Source organism: Ranitomeya imitator, chromosome 2 (assembly GCF_032444005.1).
Source record: "Ranitomeya imitator isolate aRanImi1 chromosome 2, aRanImi1.pri, whole genome shotgun sequence".
Classification (NCBI taxonomy): domain Eukaryota; kingdom Metazoa; phylum Chordata; class Amphibia; order Anura; family Dendrobatidae; genus Ranitomeya; species Ranitomeya imitator.
Window position 1 is genome coordinate 603801951 of NC_091283.1, and position 25634 is coordinate 603827584.

Genomic DNA, 25634 nt, shown 5'->3' on the forward strand with positions numbered 1-25634 from the left:
AAGGTATCACAATGTGTTCCATCAACCGGTAAATGGGTAAAGAATGAAAAAAATTGCTAAGTGCAACAGTAAATGGGCATGCAAGCAAAAAAAAATTAGAAGGTGGAATAGAAAGCAGGGTATGATTAGAGTGCAAACATATAAGGTTACTGCCAAATAGGTTGTGGATGTAAATCTAAGAATACACTTTTCTTTTCTTTTTTTTTTGGTGTGGAGGTTTAATATGTGCAACCTAGAGAAACCGTGATTAGACATTTAAGTATGTATGATGGTTGAACAACTGTTGAATGGACAATTATTTTGGTGGGTAAATTATTAAATTGATGAATTTTTATCAATATGGGCAGTTACAGTCGCAGATACTTGCTATACATTCACACATGTGCAGTGACACTGAGCAAAAGACAAACAATCCTTATGGCCAAAAATGTCAAATATGGCAAACTTTATAACAGCCAAGAAACCAGAGTGTGTTCTAGAGCAGGGGTCCCCAACTCCAGTCCTCAAGGCCCACCAACAGGTCATGTTTTCAGGATTTCCTTAGTATTGCCCAGGTGATAATTGCATTACCTGTGCAAAACAAAGGAAAACCTGAAAACATGATCTGTTGGTGGGCCTTGAGGACTGGAGTTGGGGAACACTGTTCTAGAGGATGGTGGTAGGAAACTCATACTAAACACTTGGGAGTTTTCAGGCTGTTATGTTCCCTGCAGGTTTATGTACAGTATATTGTTACAGGTCTATAAAGCTGATGCTTTAATCAGCTAAATTGCACTTCTCGACTGTCATTAGTGGCATATCGTAGCAACGTGCCGCCATGGTGGGTGCTGATGTGGCCTCATTCACCAGGAGTCATCTTATTTGTTGCTAGTTTTGCACATTTTGATTGCACAATGATGAGATCAGTACAATGCATGTTTGCAAACTTTAAAATTTGAAATGCTTGTCTTGAGTTTTTTTCTGTCATGTTTTATTAAGTCAGCAGATTATGAAACTTTCACATCCCAAACTACAATTAGTTTGACAGATCCTCATAAAGGAATCTGTCAGTAGAATAAACCCAATCCTGTCATTTCCATAGGCATGCCGGTCATAGGCATGTCGGTCATAGGCAGCTGAATAAAAATGATACCTTGATATCTGCAATCCGATGTCTTATTCTTGAGAAATACACATTTTTACTATATGCAAATAAACTGTTAAAATATATGGATCTGACACAGATCTGCATGAGAAACTGTCTTCACAGATTATTTTAAGCAAAAGGGGGAGTTGCCATTGTGAGACATGTAATGACTGACTCTTTGCTCTCATTATCACACACAGCTCTGCAGTGAGATCAGATCTACTAGCAAAGTACTACACTGCTGTGCTGTGTTGGTTATAATCAGGCACAGCTCTACAGCAGAGCTGACACCACTGTGAGGGCACCTGCAAATGTGTTTGTAATGTGACAACGTTCAACTCTTGCTGCACAGTTATTACTGAACTCACTGCAGAACTGTGTGTGGTTGAGAGCAAAATGTCAGTCATTACATGTCTCACACTGGTAACGCTCAGATAGGCAGATTCTATGGGAGATCTATGATTTCCATAGATATTTACAGCTCATTTCCATATAAGAAAAACATGGATTTTTCTGGAATTTGACATTGGATTGCTGTTATCACTTTATTCAACTTTCTATGACCTGCATGCCCACATAGAAAGCTTAGGAGGGTTGATCCTACTGACAGATTCCCTTTTAAGGTTCAGGACTGAGTTGTGTGTGTCCCATGATCATATGCATGAATTCTCTGTTTATTTGAAGAGGATTCATGTCTTCTGGTCATTAGAAATAGTTGAGCATTTTATTTAACCACATGAAAGAGCCTGGCACATACATTCTGCAAAGTTGTTAATAAAGTAATTTTTTCCAATCATGTGTTTTTATATTTACCTAATGATTATTCTTTAGGCTAAACACCATAACAATACGGATCTTAAAACGCGTTAAGAAAAGGCTTTATGCATGTTTAAAAATAAAAACGAAAAACAAAACTATATATATATTATACTGTTACCAGAAAAAATTCGCTTTACGTTAGGGTATTTGCGTAGTGTCATATTGAAACCAAACATTTGACAAAGAAAAAATCAAAATTAGCATTTTTGTTATGACCATATGGAATAATAATTTGTATGTGTTTGTATCTACTACCTCTGCATTCTGGAAAACTGCAACCATTAGTCAGCCCTGCGTCGAATTACCCTTACGGCTATATTTACAACTGATTTGCATCAATAATAATTGTACAAGTATCCTGGCTATTGCCCTGTTGTCATTCTAACAGTGGCGCTGTCAGCAGATTTCAACGTACAAACTGCATATATTTTGAAATGGGTCTTAGAACTGACAAGACTAGTGTGTTTACTTTGAAATTCCATGTCAGAATGGCTATCCTTCATGAAAGTTTACCACCATCTTTACCCACCTAGCTTGATTGATGGCTCCTTGGTGTCCCTCCTCCCTGCTGCTGAGATCTCAGTGCTCAGTACAAGCTGCATCTGTTATGTTGGGTGGTCAGAGATTGCATACAAATAGACTAATTTCAATTGGATATCTGGACTCAGAAAATTGGAATAGTAGGCTAATACTGCCATCCTGACACAGACTTTCAAAATAAATACTTCATTCTCATTAGGTCTAAGATATTATTAATGTATGCACCTTGTATTGTGAAATCGGGTGACATTGCATTAAAGAGAACTTGTCAGCAGGATTTTTTTTAACGTACACACACAGTAATTTTGCTGCTGGGATCCTGATTAAAATGATTCCCGTGGGGAAGTAATTTGTTTGGTGGTTTATGTGTAATCTTTGTGTGAAGTTTTAATTTTAAAGGGAATCTGTCACCTCATTTTTCACATATAAGCCGCGGCCACCGCCATTAGGGGCTTATCTACAGCATTTTGTAATGCTGTAGATAAGCTGCCGATGTAACCTGAAAGATAAAAGAAACAAATTAGATTATGCTCACCCAGGGGCGGTACGGTGCTGTCTGGGTCCGATGGGCGTCGCAGGTCCGGCGCCTCCCATCTTCATACGATGTCGTCATCCTCCTTGATTTGTTTTGCGGCTCCTGTGCAGGCGTTCTGATTTGTCCTGTTCAGGGCAGAGTAAAGTACTGCAGTGCGCTTGCGCTGGGCCTCTCTGACCTTTCCCGGCACCTGTGCACTGCAGTACTTCGATCAGCCCTCAGCAGGGCAGAGAATTACGCCTGCGCAGGAGCCAAGACAGAAGCAAGGAAGAGGACGTCATCGTATGAAGATGAGAGGCGCCGGACCTGGACCTGTGATGCCCATCGGACCCGGACCGCCCCTGGGTGAGTATAATCTAACTTGTTTTTCTTATGTTTCAGGTTAGATCGGGGGCTTATCTACAGCATTACAGAATGCTGTAGCTTAGCCCCTAATGGCGGTGGTCGCAGCTTAGGCCTCTTTCACACTTCCGTCGGTACGGGTCCGTCGCATTGCGTCGGGCCGACGTACAGACGGACATTGTAAATTTTTTGCACGACGTGGGCAGCAGATGCAGTTTTTTCGATGCATCCGCTGCCCATTCTGCAGCCTGGGAGGAGGGGCGGAGTTTCGGCTGCGCATGTGTGGTCAAAAATGGCGGACGCGACGTACAAAAAAAACGTTACATTGAACTTTTTTTTTTTGTGACGACGGTCTGCCAAAACACGACGGATCCATCGCACGACGGACGTGACGTGTGGCAATCCATCGCCAATACAAGTTTATGGGCAAAAAACACATCCTGCGAGCACATTTGCAGGATCCATTTTTTGCCCTAAACGACGAATTGCAGAAAACGCAAGTATGAAAGTAGCCTTATATGCAAAAAATGAGGTGACAGATTCCCTTTATCGATATCTTCATGCATCGGGGAGGGCCTGTGGCTCTGGTCACTTATTCATCCTCCTGGGTGAATTACAGGTTGCTGATCTCTGTGACCAGTCTATTTTAAATATCGTGCTGGTACAATAATTGCTGTGGTCTTAAAAAAAAAAAAAAAAAAAATTGTCTCCAACAAAATGGTGCTGGTGACGCATGCACTTTTGCATCTCCAAGTTATCCACTTTTTTCTTAAAATGCGTATGCACCACCCACTGCCTTCACTAGCAAGGTGTTCTGAGCGGCTGTGATATACTCGTACTTTATATCTTTTCTTCGATGCGCACACTGTATGCAGAGGAGTGGGAGTGCTCTGAATAGAAGACGTATATCGCTGCTTTTGCGCATGCCAAGATTAAAAACAAAGGGAATAACTTGAAGGCGCCATTTTTTTGGAGACCATATTTGTTTTTTAGATGCCACAGGAATTACTGTGCCAGTGCGATATTTAAAATAGGAGGCATGTCATTGACGGATCAGTAACCCATCATTCACACAGGAGGATGAGTAAGGGACCAGAGCACCAAGAAAAGGCCGTGACCACACACAGACCTGTCCAAATGCACGAAGATATCATTAACCCCTTAATGACAGCCAATATGTCTTTTAACTGACCTGAGATATAAAAGAATAGCGTGCCAATACAGGTGACAATCCAGTAGCTGTCGGCTGTCCACTATAGCTGACAACTTGCTGCATCAGCCACGATCAGTGTTTGCACCGTCCAAATCTGTTTAACCCCTTAGATGTTGCTGTCAATAGTGACTACATTAATATAAATGGTTAACAGAGTGTGGGGCTTCCTCTTTATCCCAATTGGTGCCCTCAGATTATGATTTTGTGGTCCTGATGTTTGCCATGGCAATTCATGACCAAATAGTGGCTTTAGAGTCTGCCGGCTGTTGTAATCTGTTCAGAAGTTAGAGGCATTTAGGTGGTAAAAATACACATTTTCATTTCTGTCATGCCACTTTGCATTAATTCCTGTAAAGCACCTGAAAGGTTAATAAAGTACCTGACAGCAGTTTTCAATGTCAGGGGGTGCTGTTTCTAAAATGGTATCACTTTTGGAGGTTTCCCAATATGAGACCCCTAAAGTCACTTCAAACATGGATAAGTTCGTAAAAAATTAATTTTGTAAATTTCCTTGAAAAAATGAAAAATGTTTGCTACATTTTTAAACCTCCTAAAATGCTAACAAAATAAAAGAACGTTTTATAAATGGTGCTGATGTAAAACAGAAATGTGGGAAATGTTATTTATTAATGTTTTGCTGTGGTATGACCATCTGGATTAAAGGGATAATCATTCAAAGTCTGAAAATTGCTAATTTTGTAACATTTTTCTCAAATTTCTGATATTTTTATAAATAAACACAAAACATATCAACCTAAATTTACCATTATCATAAAGTATAATGTGTCACGAAAAAACAATCTGAAAATCACTGGGATTTGTTGAAGCGTTCCAGAGTTATTACCACATAAATTGACAATGACCAGATTTCAAAAATTTGGCTCCGTCACTAAGGGGTTAAAGAGATTGTCCACTACTTTTACATTGATGGCCTATCGTTATGATGGGTAATCAATGTCTGATTGGCTGAGGTCTGACATCTGGCACCCCTGCCAGTCAGCTGTTATCAGTGACTGCCGGCCGGATGTACAAGTTCTCTTTTAAACTAGTATCACGTGCACTGTTAGTTTTTCTTGCAGTTTTTGTAATTCTCTTTTAGAAAGTCGTTCGTAGAATTATCAACACTTCTGTTCTTATGTATGCCCATTTTTGAAAGTGCTGCTGTTTCATGATAGTGATGCATGACAGTCTTCATCGCTGGTTGTATATGATGACACTGTATTGATAAATACGGTAATAATTTGTCCTTACATAATCAAGTTGAAGCAAAATAATACCGAAGATGTTATGCTGCCTTACTTCCTGATCTGGACAAGCGCATTAAATGCCACTCCCTTATACATCAATATAATAAATGTCAAGTGCAGGATGTCAGTTCTTGGGCCATTAGCAGAATATTATCTCCGTGGTAACTTCACTGTTTACTTTGACTGATTTGATTTTCCTATAATTTGCCTTTATAATGATCATATAAATAAAGGGACATAAATGGAGAATAATTACCGTATCAACCCTACACAGATGGCAAAACCATTTTTTTATATCTTTTTTGGACAATTCTTACAGTAAATTTAATAAAAATAGTATTTTAGGGGGTGATTTTCAAACTGATAACACTTCAAATTCCCTTTTATTATTATTATTATTTATTGTTATAGCGCCATTTATTCCATGGCGCTTTACATGTGAGGAGGGGTATACATAATAAAAAGTACAATAATCTTAAACAATACAAGTTATAACTGGTACAGGAGGAGTGAGGACCCTGCCCGCGAAGGCTCACAATCTACAAGGGATGGGTGAGAATACAGTAGGTGAGGATAGAGCTGGTCATGCAGCGGTTTGGTCGATCGGTGGTTACTGCAGGTTGTAGGCTTGCCTTTCATGCTTTAGTGAAAGCGGTATTTTACAAAATGTAATGTTCTTTTGAAAATACCAGTGCCTTCATAACTTTCCAATACATTCTGTACTATGCATAGATGAACCTACTGTGTGCAATCTGTGTCGTGTTTTCTCTATTGTTCACATTGAGTAAAGCTTTGACTTGCATCACCTTGTGTAAGGCTAGATTTCTCAGAACTCTTTGCATGTTCACCTTTGCTTTATAGTCTTTTGTGCTCGCTTGGCTGCACTGATACAAAATGAGTAGCTTGGGCAGAAACACATGAACAGTGCTACCGCACCTGAGAGCACTTTTCAGTCAGGATGGGCAAACTGCACATACAGGCAACACGCTGTAGACACAGTGGTACAAATGTGCATGCCCGACCTACCTAACAAGAACTACTGGAGGACATGTCCAGTAGAAAATGGCATAAACTCCTGGTTAGTTTAGGGTATATTATTGTTATTGTGAGGAGGGGTATACATAATAAAAAGTACAATAATCTTAAACAATACAAGTCATAACTGGTACAGGAGGAGTGAGGACCCTGCCCGCGAAGGCTCACAATCTATAAGGGATGGGTGAGAATGCCGTAGGTGAGGATAGAGCTGGTCATGCAGCGGTTTGGTCGATCGGTGGTTACTGCAGGTTGTAGGCTTGTCGGAAGAGGTGGGTCTTCAGGTTCTTTTTGAAGGTTTCGATGGTAGGCGAGAGTCTGTGTTGTGGTAGAGGGTTCCAGAGTAGGGGTGATACGCGAGAGAAATCTTGTATACGATTGTGGGAAGAGGAGATAAGAGGGGAGTAGAGAAGGAGATCTTGTGAGGATCGGAGGTTGCGTATAGGTAAGTACCGGGAGACGAGGTCACAGATGTATGGAGGAGACAGGTTGTGGATGGCTTTGTACGTCATGGTTAGGGTTTTGTAGTGGAGTCTCTGGGCAATGGGGAGCCAGTGAAGGGATTGACAGAGGGGAGAGGCCGGGGAATAGCAGGGGGACAGGTGGATTAGTCGGGCAGCAGAGTTTAGAATAGATTGGAGGGGTGCGAGAGTGTTAGAGGGGAGGCCACAGAGCAGGAGGTTGCAGTGGTCAAGGCGAGAGATGATGAGGGCATGGACTAGGGTTTTTGCAGATTCTTGGTTGAGGAAGGATTTGTGAAATATTTTTGAGCTGAATTCGGCAGGAAGTGGAAAGGGCTTGGATATGTGGTTTGAAGGAGAGATCAGCATCAAGGATTACCCCGAGGCAGCGAGCTTGTGGGACTGGGGAGAGTGGGCAGCCATTTACTGTATGGATAGGTTCGTTGGGGGGGGGGTCACGTGAGATGGGGGAAAGCTGATGAATTCTGTTTTGTCTATGTTAAGCTTGAGAAATCTAGCAGAGAAGGAGGATGAAATAGTGGACAGACATTGAGGGATTCTGGTTAGTAGGGAGGTGATATCTGGTCCAGAGATGTAGATCTGTGTGTCATCAGCATAGAGGGGTTCATTGTAGGCAAATGGTAACTTTTGAAAAATTTATATATTTAACTACATTCATTAACCCTTTGACCCTCCAAAATCACCATTATGTCTTGGAGGGGGTGCAGATATATGGAGTGGTCCAAGAGCTGAGCCTACTCCACACAAGACAGATGCTAGGTTTATTATGAAGCCAGTACACTGCCAGTGATCGTAATATTCTGCTGTCAATTACTGTCTGTGGCATTTATACCATCTTGCCTGGCATCTGTTCCAGGTGCCCATCACCCCCATGCAGCTATTATTGGGAGCCATTGGTTGCTATGGGAGCTGGAGGCCTGCTGCAGGCCCCTTTTGATGCCATTTTGGTACTCCACCGGCTGTGTTTTATAGAAGACCTTTATTAAGACTATACTCATACAAAAAAAAAATTAAAAAGGAAAAAAAAAACATAAAAATTTGAATGACCCACCTACTTTTTCCCAGCTAAAAATAAAGAAATGTTAAAAATGAAAAATAAAATAGATATTTGGTATTGCTATATCGGTAAAAATCCAGTCTATCAATATAAAATAAACCTGTTTAACCTGTATGAGAAGGTGTTGCAGAGAAAAAAAAAAATCTACCACTCAGCACGCAAATAAAAGCAAGCCATTTATAAGGCTGGGTGCTCACGATCCGGAAGTAGCAGCGCTTTAGACGCAGAGCATGTGTTTTTGTTTTGCTTTTTTGTTTGTTGTTGTTTTTTAAAATTTAAGATCTTTTAGTGAGATGTTTCTATGACGGGTAGGCAATTTATTTTCCCAAGGGGCCACATGAGAGACTGTTCTGGAGGGCTGAACCTACCTGCCGTACTTAATTTTGCCTACTATTGTTTTTATATTCATTTTTGCCACTTAATATTGAGCACAATTAAGTCTGGTGACTTGCTTCTACTGTTATTACTTGCTACTATACAGCTTATTGTTACATATTCTCAGCAGAAGCAGCTAATCAAAACCATATAATTTACCTTTTTTTTAAAGTTTTATACGAAACAGTAACAGCGAAGCATGCAGGGTGGGGTCCTAAGCATGTCACTCGAGCACCCGCGATATTTGTTGCATACCCGAGCAACCAATGCAAACTAGAGTAACGAGCACAATTAATGACGACATATTCAATATGACGACCTAATGTTATCAAATTCTGTGTCGTACCTGTGGCTTCAAAATGCTCACTATACCCCTGCATAAAATCCTTGAGGGGTGTGGTTTCCAAATTCGTGTCACTTGAGAGCGTTTTCCACTGTTTAGCCATATCGGGGGCTCTCCAAACGTGACATGGCATCCGTCATATGGTGCATCTTCCCTTCTGAGCCCTCCCGTGCATCCAAACAGATTTCCCCCATATATGGGGTATCGGTGTGCTCAGGAGAAATTGCACAACAAATTTTGGGGTTAATTTTCTCCTCTTAGGCTATATTCACACTTAGCGGTTTTTACCGCGGAACCGCCGCGATTTTGATGCTGCGGGTCCGCAGCAGTTTCCATAGCGTTTACAGTAACATGTAAACCCTATGGAAACCGCAAACCGCTGTGCACATGCTGCGGGAAAAACCGCGCAGGAACGCAGCGGTTTACAACCCGCAGCATGTCACTTCTTTGTGCAGAATCGCTGCGATTCTGCACCCATAGGAATACATTGAACCGCTTACTTCCCGCATGGGGCTGTGCCCACGTTGCGGGAAGTAAGCGGATAATGTGCGGGTGGTACCCGGGGTGGAGGAGAGGAGACTCTCCTCCAGGCCCTGGGAACCATATTTGGGGTTAAAAAATAAAAAATCTGGTTATACTCACCCTCTGATGTCCGGAGCTCCTGGGCGCTGCACCCGGCCGTCCGGTCAAAGTTGCTGTGCGACCAGGACCTGCGGTGACGTCGCGGTCACATGACCGTGACGTCACGGAGGGTCCTTCTCCCACAGCATCTTAGGAACCGGACCGCCGGGTGCAGCGCCCAGGAGATCCGGACATCAGAGGGTGAGTATAACCAATTTTTATTATTTTTAACATTACTATTGATGCTGCATATTGCTGCATATGCAGCATCAATAGTATAGGCGGAAACCCGCAGCGGAAAACGCGGAACAAACTGCGATAAATCTGCAGGGAGAACCGCAGTTGTTTTGCCCTGCAGATTTATCAAATCCGCTGCGGGAGAACCCGCAGGGACCCGACGCAAGGTGTGAACATAGCCTTACACTTGTGAAAAAAAAAGTTTGAGCCTAAAGTTAAATTTTTTTGTGAGGAAAATTTAAATGTTAATTTTTTCTTCTACATTGTTTCAGTTCCTAAGAAGCTACTGAAGGGTTAATGAACTTCTTGAATGTGGTTTTGAGTACCTTGAGGGGTGCAGTTTTTACTTTTGGGTACTTTGTCGTATAGACCCCCTCAAAGTCTTTTCAAATGTGAGGTGGTCCCTAAAAGAAATGGGTTTTCTAAATTTTGTTGGAAAAATTAGAAATCACTGGGCAACTTCTAACCCTTATAACTTCCTAACAAAAAAAGTGTTGCCAAAATTGGGCTGATAAGTTGCCATGTGTGAAATGTTATTTATTAATGATTTTGTGACACAACTCTCTGATTTAAGGGCATGAAAAAATGTGAAAACTGCAAAATTTTCAACATATTTGCCATATCCCTTTTTTTTATAAACGCAAGTCACATCGAAGACGTTTTCCTACTATCATGAAGTACAATATGTCCTGAAAAAAAAAAATCTGAGAATCCGCGTGATCTGTTGAAGCCTTCCAGAGTTATAATATAACCACATAAAATGTCACTAATCAGAATTGTAAAATTTGACCTGGTCATTAAGGTCAAAATTGGTTCGGTCACTAAGAGATTAATATCTCTGATTGCAGACTAAAAATTGAATCCTTAAAAAAATATTCACTTGAGAATAAGGCCGGGTTCACATTGCGTTAACAGCAGCCCCTTCAACACATACGTTAACGGGCTGCTGTTAATGCAAGTGCCGGTATGGCGCGCTAGTGCAGATAGAGCTAGCAGATGCTCTATCTGCACTAGCGGTGACGGACCCAGAAATGCTGCAGCCCGCGTCTCGGGGTCCGTCACTCAATGACTGCACATCGATAGCGCACGCCCATTGTGGGCTTGCGCTATAGCGATGTGTCCGACATTGGATTCAATGGTGGCGTTAACGGACTACATTACACTGCGTTATGCGTTATGCCGTAGTCCGTCTAATGGACGCCACAGACACAGTGTGAACCCAGCCTAAGATATGTCCTGAAATGTGCTGCTCACTCGGGTACAGAGTATGTTAGTCTGTTAGTTTATTTCTCTTCTAAGCACCTCTATAAGCAACTTTCCATTCTCTACGTGCTAGCAGAGATTTTGAAAGCTGTGAGTAATTGAAACACATAATATTCTAGAGGAGATGTGTGAATGTCGCATTACTGGCAGTAGTTCTGAGTGTGTATATCAGCAGTGACTCAGGAAAAGACAATGAGCAGAGGAAGTTATTAGTGTTAATAGCATAACTTGGTATAACATAGTCACCCATAACATGTTTTTATCAGAAGTGAATAAGGTGAATAAACTTTGATCATCTTTCTCTAGTCCCCAGTGACTTGACGCCTCAGGAAAGAGAGGAACTGGAGAACATCCAGCGTAGGAAGCATAAACTGCTCGAAGATATACAGGTGAATGTTCTCATTTGTTATAAAGTTTCCCTGGAATGTAATTATTTGTGTCACAGCTCTTAAAGGGAACCTGTAAGCAGGATTGTGCACAGTAATTTACACACAGTGTCAGGTTGACACAGTTATACTGATTAAAACGATACGATTGGTTGATGAAATCCATCTTGTGGGTGTTGTTTCAGTTTTGAATTAATGATCTGCTCGTGCCCTGGGGCGGCCTGTGGGTGGTTCTTCATGTGGTTCTTTTGTTAGCTATTCATAATAGTAAGCATAATACCCAAGCCCATTTTCCTCATACGAGGAGCGGGCAACACTCCACATCATAGAGAACCATATTGATCATGCGGCAGTTCAGCAGCATATAGATCAAGAAGTATCAAATAGTCACAAGATAAAATTAAGATACTTTATTTCAACAAATATAAAATTTAACAGACAAAACCAATGATCTTAAAAAGGGGTGCCTCAAACCATAGAACACAGAAAGGGAAGACAGCTGCAGTAGTGGGACACCATTGCATGAATACCTATACCCTGTCTTGTAATTTAGACAAATCTCCTGAATATGTAGTCATATTGCACAGACAAATTCTGACTGTTTCACACTGAAAGAATCCCCATATCTGCATGGAACCCAGACAAATTCCCAGACATATAAAGAAGTGGGTATACACATTTGCATACCCCACAAAGAAAGTTACTCCTAGGAAAATGTGTGTATATATATTGGTGAATTGGGTATCGGAGAAATGCCCTGGTGTCTGCAAAAGAATGGATCCAGCAGATATGGTATTAGTACAAATATATAAAGTGTCAGTGCAGATGTGTTCAAATATGCATATTACCTGTGTCTGTACTGCTGAAAGCGTGGAAGCCAAGTGGCGCTCGGTCTCCCCTATCCCCTAATCTCCCCACAGGGGAGACAGCGTGCCATTTGACTTCCACTCTTTCAGCAGTACGGACAAATAATGTTTTAAGTTCGAGTCATCACCATGCTGTTATATTCTAAAACACGTTGACACGTACAACCAGCAAGTATACTTTGGACTGTGTTTACATCTTTTACCTTGTTTTAAATGTTATTGAGATACTGTTTTCTGTTATTTTTCCATGCAGTCTTGTTTGAGTCGCTACTTGTAGCACAATTAGTTAAATTTGTTAAAATAAATAAAAACAAGTACAGAAAAAAAGCACTGATTATATAGCACACTAAAATCTATCTATCTATCATGTTCCTCATCACTATCTTTGAACATCTTTATGGTACAAAAAGTTTTTATTGCAAATTAGAAATAACACGTGATATACAAAAATAAACTGCTGAACAGTTCACCATATATGTTATATGTAACGGTGAGATTGAACACATTTAACATCTTATACTTAATTAGTAGAGGTTAACATTATTTAACTTCAGCAATTTGTCAACGGAATAGAGAGCGAAAAATAAACTGTAAAGAAAATCTCAAGTCACGGAAGACAATATACATTAGGAGAGGAGTGAGGGTAACACAAGAAGAAAATAGGACTTTCCATGTACTTTCAATGGCCAACTAAATGCTCTCTTTCCTCTTTTCCTCTCCTCACTGTCCTTAAAATGGAGAGGTTATCAAAGTTTTAATTTCAGCTGAGCCTCTGAAATAGGTCCAAGGCAGCCAGACTCTCATGTAATCATATGAGTCTGCCCGTAGCCAACTATCAGAGATTATACGTTTTTCCATATGAATCAGGTTATTCACAGACTCGACCCCCTCCAACTTAGAGTGGATAGTAGTTGATCTCCAATGTCTGGGGATAATCTGTCTCGCCATTACTAAAAAATATTCTAAAAAGCCTTTTTTTGACAGTGGAGATGTACAAAGGCTGAATTGAGAGTAGAGACGCTTCTGGAGTATTTTGAAGATTGGTACAGAAAAGCTTGTTTAAAGAAGTAAAACATTCCTGCCCAGAGTCTGGAGATTTGAGGGCATGACTACCAAATATGGGTCATATTGCCAATAGCAGAGTCACACATCCATCACTTATTTGAGACATTGGAGTCCTGTACCACCTGGATATGATCCTGTAGTGAGTCTTCCGGATATGACATGACGTGGGGTGCTTATGAGTAAGATCAAAAGCCCTTTTCCACTCAGTTGATGAGAGAGATTCATCAAGCTCTTGTTTCCAAATAAATTAGAATGGGGCTAGGGAGTTTAGGGTCTCCACCCTCTTCAGCAGGCCTGTACATCAGAGACACAATGGGAGGGGGAGCTATTCTCCGATACAAATTTTTGTATTGATCTTGTCTAGTTTTCACGGCAAGGGATTGAATAGAAGACTATGAATACTGCGGTGCTCCAACCAGGCCTGGCCGCAGGGTTGGGTTTTAAGCCACTTGACAAGAAAACGTGTCTCATTTGGGAAATTGGATTATCTTGTGAAGTTACGGTGTTTGTGTGGAAGATGTATTAGTGGAGACAGTGGGCCTGGAATTGGTGAAAGTTTATGTTCGTGGGCCAATATAGCCCAAATAGTTACTAAGGTGCGATAAAGAGGAGACAAAGGAGATGTTTGGGATCTGAGCGTTTGTCTACCTCACAGCAGATTAGTGAAGTTGGATGTAAATATTATTCTACTTCAGACCAAATCCTATTGAGTTCCTTTATGATGATATTCAAGATACAGCTAAGTATTGAAACCTTGTGGTAGGCCATAAAGTCCAGGACACTTATGCCACACCCTGTTTTGGGTCAAGTTACAACTGTGTGTGAGAGCCTGGGTTTTGATAGCCCCCAGATAAATTTAAAGGATATGAGTTTAAGTTTCTGAAAAAAAGGATCTAGGAAGGTTATATGGGATAGTCTGAAACAGAAAATTTTGCTTTAGATGTCCATCTTCAATATGTTTATCCTCCAAACCAAGAGATCGAGAGCCTAGACCATCTTGTCAGATCCTCCTCTACATTCCAGAGTAAGGGTAGGTAGTTAAGGGAGTAGATCTGAGAAGTTTCAACCGGAACATGGATACCTAAATATTTAATGTGATCTCTTTTTCGATTTAAAGGGGAACTGAGAGCTAAGGTGTAGGGCCTCGGCCTCCGGTATGTTTAGGTTAAGAATCTCTGATTGTAGACATTCGACGTTGAAATTGGAAAGTGATGAAAAGCGTTTGAATTCCAACAGAATTACTGGAATAGAGATTCTCGGATAGATGACTTATAATATAAGGTCATCTGTAAAGATGGACATGTTATGTATTTTGTTACCCATCTGGATCCCAGATAGAGTTGTTGGCCCTAATGGTGTCCGCCAGTGCTCCATCAGCAGCACGTAAAGAAGAGGGGAAAGGGAGAAGTCCTGGCCAGTGCCACTGGAGACTGAATATGGTCTAGAAACGCCACCATTAGCTCTAACTTGAGCCATAGGTGAGGTGTAAAGAGCCATGATGCGTAGTAGCATTTTGTCACCTAATCCAATCTTATGTAATGTTGCCTTTAGGGAATCGCATCCTACCTTGTCTATAGCCTTCTCTGCGTCTTTGAACATTGAGCAGGATGGGACACCCTGAGAGCGTACTCTGTCAATAATTGACACTGATTCCCAAGGCAAAACCCACCTGGTCTTTGTGTATAATATTCAGGATTAATGGTTGAAGTCTTATGGCTATTATTTTAGAATAGATCTTTAGATCGATAATAATTGATATAGGACGGAAATTATTGCAATGTGTGTGGTCTTTGCCTATTTTAGGAATAACCCTTATATGGGCCAAGAGGGACACTGTAGGAAACAGTCCACCATGGGCAATAGTTTAAGAATTGTAAAAGGATCAGGGTTATTTTCTTTGAACATCTTTAATACATAACACACTCTTCAATTTCTATTCTACATTTCATTCCATACATCTCACACTGGCGGTACACTGACACACTAGCACAGATATCATACGAATGTCACATACGTGGACACTGAACTCGCCAGTACTGGTTATTCCAGTATCAAAATCACCAGGACGTGTGAAGGGGGCCTTATGGTGTGGCCAATCATTTTATATACAGTTTTGCACCTGCTAATTTTCCATCTATCTCCACCCTTCTCTGGCGCTGTGAAGCCAGAGCGATCACCATATGTAGGGCTTGGGTGTCCATGGTTACAACCACTCAGAGTGATAGTTAATTGTTAGTGGTCGTAACCATGGATATCTAAACTACTGCAATGCCCTTTACATGGTGTAAGCGACATAGTGAATCAGAACTATAATACATTTCTAATTGGAAGTATTTGATTATTATTATGCCTACTAAATATTAGGAAAGGATCTTGGAGATGGGAATACCCCTTTTAAGTTTGTTTTTAAATTGATTTGGGTAAAAAAAAAAAAAAAAAAAACGAAAAAGTTATCACTCCATGCCTAACAATGATACACCATGCAAGTTGTGAGGGAGGGAGATAATGAAGTTTGGCTCCAGAATGCTGGAACACTTGGATTTTAGTTAGATTTTTAAAGCATATTTTGAACACCATGTATCCCATAAGAGCAAGAGTCACAAAGTGTGTGAATACAGGATGATTGGCTTTTTTTTAGGAGCAGGAAGAAGGACATGACATAAGAAAAGTACAAACTTAGGTACCTTCACACTAAGCGACGCTGCAGCGATCCAGACAACGATCCGGATCGCTGCAGCGTTGCTGTTTGGTCGCTGGAGAGCTGTCATACAGACAGCTCTCCAGCGACCAACGATGCCGGTAACCAGGGTAAACATCGGGTTACTAAGCGCAGGGCCGCGCTTAGTAACCCGATGTTTACCCTGGTTACCATCGTAAAAGTTAAAAAAACAAACACTACATACTTACCTACCGCTGTCTGTCCCCGGCGCTCTGCTTCTCTGCTCTGGCTGTGAGCACAGGGGCCGGAAAGCAGAGCGGTGACGTCACCGCTGTGCTTTCCGGCTGCCCGGTGCTCACAGCCAGAGCAGAGAAGCAGAGCGCCGGGGACAGACAGCGGTAGGTAAGTATGTAGTGTTTGTTTTTTTAACTTTTACGATGGTAACCAGGGTAAACATCGGGTTACTAAGCGCGGCCCTGCGCTTAGTAACCCGATGTTTACCCTGGCTACCAGTGAAGACATCGCTGAATCGGTGTCACACACGCCGATTCAGCGATGTCAGCGGGAGAGCCAGCGACCAAATAAAGTGCTGGCCCTCTAGCCCCGACCAACGACATCGCAGCAGGATCCTGATCGCTGCTGCGTGTCACACTGAACGATATCGCTAGCCAGGACGCTGCAACGTCACAGATCGCTAGCGATATCGTTTAGTGTGAAGGTACCTTTAGAGGAGGAAAAGGGAGGAAGTTCAGTGGGAAATCTGGAAAGTCATTGGCTTCTTTCCCAACCCACTTGAAATTGCTAATAGACCTGTGAATGATGCCACATAACATTTTAGAATTTGGACCATTCCCTCGTTATTGATGCAAAGCATGCATTGTTGTACAGTCTCCACGACCCATCTTAGTTTATTTAAAAATTTTTATTTTGCATTCACAACAACTTATATATGTTCCATAGAACAGCCATTTTACTGAATTAATCGGATCCTAGCTGAGCTTGAATCCTTCGTCTCAATATATTACATTTCATGCGGCCATGCTCTACATAATAATCCCTTAATGAAATTTCCCATCCAACCCCTATAACTCATGTGACTCAAATCCACTTGGTGTACTATTCAGTAGAAGATCAAGGCATCCACCCTGTCTTCATAAAAAGGGAGAGGAGCCCTTCAGGCATCCCTGTAAATTATAGATTTCTCGTGACTCACGGAAGTCAAACATTGCCTCTCAACTAACTCCAGCTACCAGTAGGTTTACCAGAATCATATCCCTAAATGGAATGGAGTTATGAGATCTATAATCTTCTATATAGAAATATCCTTTAACCCCTTCATGACGGAACCCTTTTTCGTTTTTGAGGAGTTAAAAAAAAAAAAAAAAAAATTATGGCTCTGGGTAGAAGGGGAGCAAAAAAAAAACATCAATATGGCCATGTGAGGGCTTATTGTTTTGCAGGACAAGTTGTACTTTTTGAATGACACCATTGGTTTTACCATGTTGTGTTCTCAAAATGGGGAAAAAAATTCCAAGTGCGGTGAAATTGCAAAAAAGTGCAATTCCACCACTGTTTGTTTGGATTTTTTTTACCATGTTCACCAGATGCTAAAACTGACCTGCCCTTATGATTCTCCAGATCATTATGAGTTCATAGACACCAAACATGTCTAGGTTCTTTTTTTTTTTTTATTTAAGTAGTGAAAAGAAATCCAAAGTTTGTTTAAAAAAAAAAAAATTGCATCATTTTCCAATACCCGTAGTGTCTCCATTTTTCGTGATCTCGAGTTGGGTGAGGGCTTATTTTTTTGTGTGCCGAGCTAATGTTTTATTGATATGATTTTGGTGCAGATACGATCTTTTTATCGCCCTTTATTGCATCTTAATGCAATGTTGCGTCGACCAAAAAAACATAATTCTGGCGTTTTTACTTTTTTCTTGTTACGCCGTTTAGCGATCGGATTAATTCATTTTTTATGTTGATAGATCGGGCGATTCTGAACGCGGCGATACCAAATATGTTTATTTTTTTTCTTTGTTTGTTTTACTTTGAACGGGGCAAATGGGTGGGTGATTTGAACTTTTATATTTTTATTTTTTTAAAGGCTTAGGCTAGGTTCAGATTGCGTTAGCGCAATCCGCTAGCGCTAGGCGCTAAACGGATTGCACTAACGCAATGTGTTGTAAAGGGGTCGCGTTAAACGTCCCCGCTCTCGCAGATCTCCGATCTGCGAGAGCGGGGAACGGACCGCGGGCGCGCCTTGTACGCTGCAAGCAGCGTCCGCGGCGCGCCACAAAACACCGGCACATCGCTAGCACGTGCCGAAAATGGCACGCGCTAGTGATGCGCGTCCCCATTGCTGTTAATGGGCGCGCTAACGGACGCATTGCACGGCGTTAATTTCGCCGTGCAACGCTGTCCATTAGCGCGGTCCCATTAACGCATTGGGAACCTAGCCTTACATTTGGTATACTTCAATAGTCTTCAAGGGAGACTAAAAGCTGCCATAACCCGATTGGCTCTGCTACATACAGGCGATGATCAGATCACCAGGCGGCGCTCATAGCAATCCGACAGTGATAACCATAGAGGTCTGCTGGAGACCTCTGGTTGTCATGCCGACCCATCAGTGACCCACGATCACGTGACTTGGTTACCGATGGGTGGGATTTCCGGCGGGCTTCCCGGAGGCACGTGTTAAATGACGCTGTCAGTTTGACAGTGACATTTAATGAGTTAACATCTGCAGGTGGTTTGCGATTCCACCTGCGGCTGTTGCGAGCACATGTCAGCTTGTCAAAACAGCTGACGTGTGCAGGAAAAGATGTGGGCTCCGTGCAGGAGCCAACATCAAAGGGGGAGGCACAACATGCACAGTACTAGTTCGGCGCATGTCGTGAAGGGGTTAAAGAGATCCAATCCCTAAAATGTTAGGCTGGTTGAGATGAAGAATGATATGGTTTTCTTGGCTATCTGTATGCTCTGCTTCAGTGGAGTAGGTTTGGTGTAAAGATGAAGCCAGGAGACTGCTTTGCCCTCATGACTATATGGGTGTAATTATAGTCATACTTAATGTTCTGCACTATTTTTGTTTACCAGTCGGTTTGACTAAAAGCATACCAGTGAAGCTAAAAAAAAAATATGCTGGTGGTTTAAGATGGGGGGGCGGGGGGGAATAATAGGTTCCCTAATCATATAAAATTTTTCTTCTATTTTTAATATACAGTACAGACCAAAAGTTTGGACACACCTCATTTAAAGACTTCCAGTTCACCACCTGACAGCACCATTGGAGGACGTCCTTATCCTCAGTGGGACAGGAACAACAAGCGATTAAAAGGACCCTCCCCTTACCACCCACGAGTGCTTTTTCCTGTCCCACTGTGGATAGGAACGGCAATCATGTCCTCGACGGTGCTGTGCAATTGGTGGTGATCAGGGGGCCAAGCCTTTCCCTTCCCCACAGCAAGACATCTGCTGCTGACACCTGCGATGGGGGGTCTCTCAGCCTCCCCAGTGTAGCGCTGCTCCTGGGGTTGGGTCCTGAGACAGCTGCAGCTGGAAAAAACCAAGCTGTTGCACAACTCTTGGGGTAAACAGTATAATACAGCTAGAAGAGCATAACCCAATAGAATAAAACGTAACCTTTACTAATAATATTTAAAAGTGAACAAAACAATACAACATATAAAATAAGTGCTCACGCCGAAAACTGTGCTCAACTAAAAAAAATGGTTTGATCTCACCAATTATGGACGAAGGGTACCCATGCCCATGATGAAGGGTCCCTAGGAGGGTCCAGTAGTTGTGGGGTAGAGATATGGGGACGGGGGACCTATTACCTACACCCCTGTCGTGCCCCAGTAATGACTCCTGTCCATACAAGGACAGGCCCAAATCAGTCCCACTATGGGCACCCTCCAGAAAGTGCCTCCTGGGGTTGGGTCCGCTTCCTCCGTGCCGGGGGCTCTCGGTCCGGGCGCCAGCTGCTGGTATGTGTGTAGCGGCCGCTTCCAGCAGCCAGGCCGTGTCACTTCCGGTCGACGGGTCATCGGATGTCTGCCGGCGGGCAGATCCCAGCGGCAGCACTGGCCTCAGAGGCTTTTCAGCACGGTCACGCCGCTCGACCTCTGTAGCCCGATCCATGCATCTATGGATGGACGATTTGGAGGAACATCTTAAGGCTAAAACCTCTAGAGATGTCATCCTTAAATCTTTGCCATTACTAAAGCTCGCAACAGGATTCATAGTGGACGCTTCAGCGGAGTCGGTGCGATTCGCCGCCAGAAGCGAGTCTTTGTCCAATGCAGCCAGAAGAACTATCTGGCTAAAAACTTGGTCAGGGGATATTCAATCAAAGAATAAACTTTGTGGGATCCCGTTCTCAGGGGGTAAAGTGTTTGGGCCAATTCTAGACGACATACTGTATTAGAAAAAGCCTCAGACAAAAAGAAAGGGTTCCCTGAGGAAAATACGAAAAAATACCAACCCTTTCGTAGGTCCCCGACCCAGTCAGAAGACAGACTATAGGGGTAAGGGGAAAACTGAGAGATGGTCTTATCCCAAAGGTGGAAAAGGTAGAAACTCCATCTTCCCGGGTCCTGGATCAGGGAAACCTAATACATGACATCAGAGTGGGAGGTCGGTTACAAATATTTCTAGGGGGTTGGTAGAATACTGTATATACTCGAGTATAAGCTGAGACCCTTAATTTTGCCACAAAAAACTGGGAAAACTTAATGACTTGAGTATAAGCCTAGGGTGGAAAATGCAGCTGCTACCGGTAAATGTCAAAAATACAAATAGATACCAATAAAAGTAAAATTAATTGAGACATCAGTAGGTTGTGTTTTTGAATATCCATATTGAATCAGGAGCCCCATATAATGCTCCATAAAGTTTATAATGGGCCCCATAAGATGCTCCATATTAAAATATGCCCCATATAATGCTGCACAAATGTTGATAATGGCCCCATAAGATGCTCCATAAAGGTATTTGCTCCATATAAAGCTGCACAACATTGATTATGCCCCATAAGATGCTCCATGTAGACATTTGCCCCATATGCTGTTGCTGCGATAAAAAAAAAAAAATCACATACTCGTCGCTCGGCCCCTTGCTATATTCACCTGCTCCCTGTCCCACCGCCGCCGCGTCTTCCCTGTCCTCTGCACTGACTGTTCAGGCAGAGGGCGGCGCGCACACTAATCGCGTCATCGTGCCCTCTAACCTGTGCGTCAGTGCAGAGGATGGGGAAGACGCAGCAGCGGCATTCAACGGTGGAAGGGGGAGCAGGTGAATATCGCGCACTGCGTTATACTCGCCTGCTCCTGGTGCTGTCCCTGGTTCCCTGGCGCCGGCAGCTTCTTCCTGTAGTGAGCAGTCACATGGTACCGCTCATTTTAGTAATGAGTATGTGGCTCCACCCCTATGGGAGTGGAGTGGGGTCCATATTCATTACTGTAATGAGCAGTACCATGTGACCGCTCACTACAGGAAGAAGCTGCCGGGGAACCAGGGACTGCAGCAAGAGCAGGTGAGTATGATTACACAGCTGCTCCACCTCCCCTGCCGACCCCCTGGGTATGACTCGAGTATAAGCCGAGAGGGGCAATTTCAGCCTAAAAAAATGGGCTGAAGTTCTCGGCTTATACTCGAGTATATACGGTATATCCAAAAATCCATGGATTCTTCAGGTAATCGGTCAGGGTTACAAGCTAGAGTTCACCAGCCTTCATCCAGAAAGGTTCATAGTAACCAGATCCTATCCCCTCTTAAACTCTTCTATGTGGCCAGACATCCAGGAGCTATTTAAAATTAGAGGCAATTGTCCCAGTACCCATCCCAGAGAGAAGCAATAAAAAAAACCATCGGCAGACTCACAGACTATTATAAATCTCAAACCCCTGAACAGGTGGATAAGATACAGGAGATTTAGGATGGAGTCTCTAAAGTCCACAATACCTCTGATAGACATAGACATGGTGATGTGCACCTTATATCTAAAGAATGCATACTACCATGTCCCAATCCATGCTTCCTATGGCCGGTTTCACACGTCAGTGGCTCCGGTATGTGAGGTGACAGTTTCCTCACGTACCGGAGACACTGACTCACGTAGACACATTAAAATCAATGTTTCTCTGCACATGTCAGCGTGTTTTCACGGACCGTGTGTCCGTTTGGAAAACACGGAGACATGTCAGTGTATGTGGGAACGCATGGATCACACGGACCCATTAAAGTCAATGGGTCCGTGTAAAACACGTACCGCACACGGATGCTGTCCGTGTGCCGTGCAGGAGACAGCGCTTACAGTAAGCGCTGTCCCCCCAGCTTGTGGTGCTGAAGCCCCATTCATTTCTTCTCTCCAGCAGCGTTCGCTGGAGCGAAGGAATGAAAAATCAGGGGTTTTTTTTATTTTTTTTTTTGCGGTGTAACATAGTAACATAGTAACATAGTTAGTAAGGCCGAAAAAAGACATTTGTCCATCCAGTTCAGCCTATATTCCATCATAATAAATCCCCAGATCTACGTCCTTCTACAGAACCTAATAATTGTATGATACAATATTGTTCTGCTCCAGGAAGACATCCAGGCCTCTCTTGAACCCCTCGACTGAGTTCGCCATCACCACCTCCTCAGGCAAGCAATTCCAGATTCTCACTGCCCTAACAGTAAAGAATCCTCTTCTATGTTGGTGGAAAAACCTTCTCTCCTCCAGACGCAAAGAATGCCCCAAATAAAGTTCCCGGTAATCTCCCCCCTCCCTCCTCCTGTGCGTCCGCCCACTGGCATTAAAATACTTACCCAGCTCCCTCGGCGCATTCTCTCAGCGTCGCAGCTCTTCCTGTATGAGCGGTCACGTGGTGCCGCTTATTAGAGTGGTGAATATGCGGCTCCACCTCCCATAGAGGGAGGGGGGAGATTACCGGGAACTTTATTTACACCGCAAAAAAAAACAAAAAAAACTGATTTTTCATTCCTTCGTTCCAGCGAACGCTGCTGGAGAGAAGAAATGAATTCTGGATTCAGCACCCAAAGCAGGGGACAGCGCTTAACTGTAGCGCTGTCTCCTGCACGGAGCGTGTGGTACCCAGTCGGCACACGGCTGCCGCACGTGTGCCACACTGATGTGCCACGTGAGCACACGGACACGGATAACTCCGGTACCGATTTTTCCGGTACCGGAATTATCTGGACGTGTGGGACAGGCCTACCAGAAATTCCTGAGATTCGCTCTGATGAACAAGGGAGTAGTTTATCATTTTCAATTCAGGTGCCTCCCCTTCGGCCTAGCTTTGGCCCCCAGGATATTTACTAAACTGATGTCAGAGGTAGTAGCCTACTTAAGAAATCAAGGTATTTCCATAGTACCATACCTGGACGACTTTTTAATAATGGCGAAATCCGAGAAACTTCTCAGAATCAATTGCAATTTCACACTCTCCATTCTACAAGAGCTGGGGTTGATTGTCAATTGGGAGAAATCAAACCTGGTCGCACATTCCAGAATACAATTTTTGGGGGTCATATTACATTCCCACACCAGAACATCTTTTCTGCCAGAAGAAAGACAGGTGACATTAATCGAGAGTGTACGCTGGTTCTGAGGGAACCCTGCCTCTATTAGGGAGGCAATGAGCATTCTGGGCTTAATGACGGCCTGTATTCCCTGTGTGAAGTGGAGTCAATTTCACTCACGGAGGTTGCAGAAAGATTCTGAAAACTTGGGACAGAAGGCAAAGTTCTCTGGAAAAGAAGATGACTTTCTCCTTCAGGAAAGAAATCTCTAACCTGGTGGACCATCCCGAAGAACCTGAAGGTGGGAGTTCCATGGATCCTTTATCCCTGTGTCACCGTTGTCACATACGCCAGTCAGTACGGATGGGGCGGACATATAGGAAGGACATACTACCAGGGGAAGTGGAGTCTGGAGATGACAACCAAATCATCGAATTTCAGATAACTTTATGCGATTTGGAACGTGCTTTATCAAGCCCAGTCACAGGTCAGTCAGACACGTAAGGATACTGTCTGACAATGTGACAGCAGTGGCGTTTCTAAGGCATCAGGGAGGCATGAGACATCCATCTCTACAGCACCTAGCAGTCCAGATTTTCAGATGGGCAAAAAAATCCGTCAGATCCATCTCGGCGGTCCACCTGGAAGGTGCCAAAAACCAGGTGGCAGACTTTTTGAGCAAAACGCCAATAGATCCCAGAGAGTGGGAGGTAAATCCAGAAGTGTTCAGCAGCATATGCCAGCAGTGGGGAATGCCTTGAGTGGAGCTCTTTGCCACCAGGTCAAATGCAAAGACCAGAACATTATTCTCTCTCAATCCCCTAGAGGGAACAGCGGGAGTCGACGCTCTGTCTCCACCTTGGGGAGAAGGTCTTCTGTACGCTTTTCCACCTCTTCCACTGATCCCAAGAACATTCAGGAAGATATGAGACGAGGGAGCAACAGTAATCTTGGTGGTTCCCTTTTGGCCAAGAAGAAGCTTGTTCTCCCTACTATCAAGAATGTCGACTGAAAGACCTATTCTTCTACCGAAGAGACAGGATCTACTGTACAAGGTCCGGTGTTCCACAACAACCCAAACTCACTCCAGCTATCTGCTTGGATCCTGAACACCTAACCCTAAGATCGAGAGGCCTGTCAGAGAATGTGATCACCACACTCCAAGCAAGCAGGAAGCCGGTGACTTCAGCGATCTATAATAAGATCTGGAAGCGATTTTATTCCTTTTTTAGGAGAAGTCCCAGTAGATACTTCAAATCCAGACATCCCTAGGATACTTGACTTTCTACAACTAGGATTTAAAAAAGGCCTCTGCCCTAGCACTCTAAAAGTACAAATTGTGGCCCTTAGTGTCTTCTTGGACTCCTCTTTGGCCTCCCATCCTTGGATATCAAGGTTCTCTAGAGCCACACAGAGAATGAGACCTCCTGTGAGAAAATCATCTCCACCCTGGGACCTAAATTTAGTCCTTAATGCCCTGTGTAGATCCCCATACCTGTTATCAGAGGACATGGATATAGCCAAACTCCCTTTTAAAAGAGCCTTTTTGGTAGCCATCACTTCAGCTAACAGATTAGGGGAAATGCAGGCGTTATCCATACAGGACCCATACCTTCAGGTTTTTGACGACAGAGTAGTCTTAAGACTTAACCCGGCCTTTCTCCCCAATGTAGTTTCATCTACAAACATGAACCAGGAAGTAATCCTTCCCTCATTCTGCCAACATCCTAGAAACTCAAAAGAGGGGGTCTATCATAAGCTGGACGTTAGAGAGACAGTTTTAAAATTCTAAGGGAGACTGAAGGTTGGAGACGAGACACGAACCTGTTCGTACAGTACGGGGGACCAAATAAAGGTTGCAAATCACCATAGTCTACCATTGCAAGGTGGATTAAA

At 43.0% G+C, this 25634-nt stretch overlaps 1 protein-coding gene across 1 annotated transcript in view; it reads left to right on the top strand.

Annotated features, from left to right (window-relative positions):
* Positions 1-25634, top strand: part of CYTH1 (cytohesin 1) — an 84371-nt gene that overhangs the window by 9755 nt on the left and 48982 nt on the right. The window contains exon 2 of the mRNA XM_069752417.1: positions 11542-11624. Within this exon, the coding sequence (XP_069608518.1) occupies positions 11542-11624 (83 nt within the window). The remainder of the gene's footprint in view (positions 1-11541; positions 11625-25634) is intronic.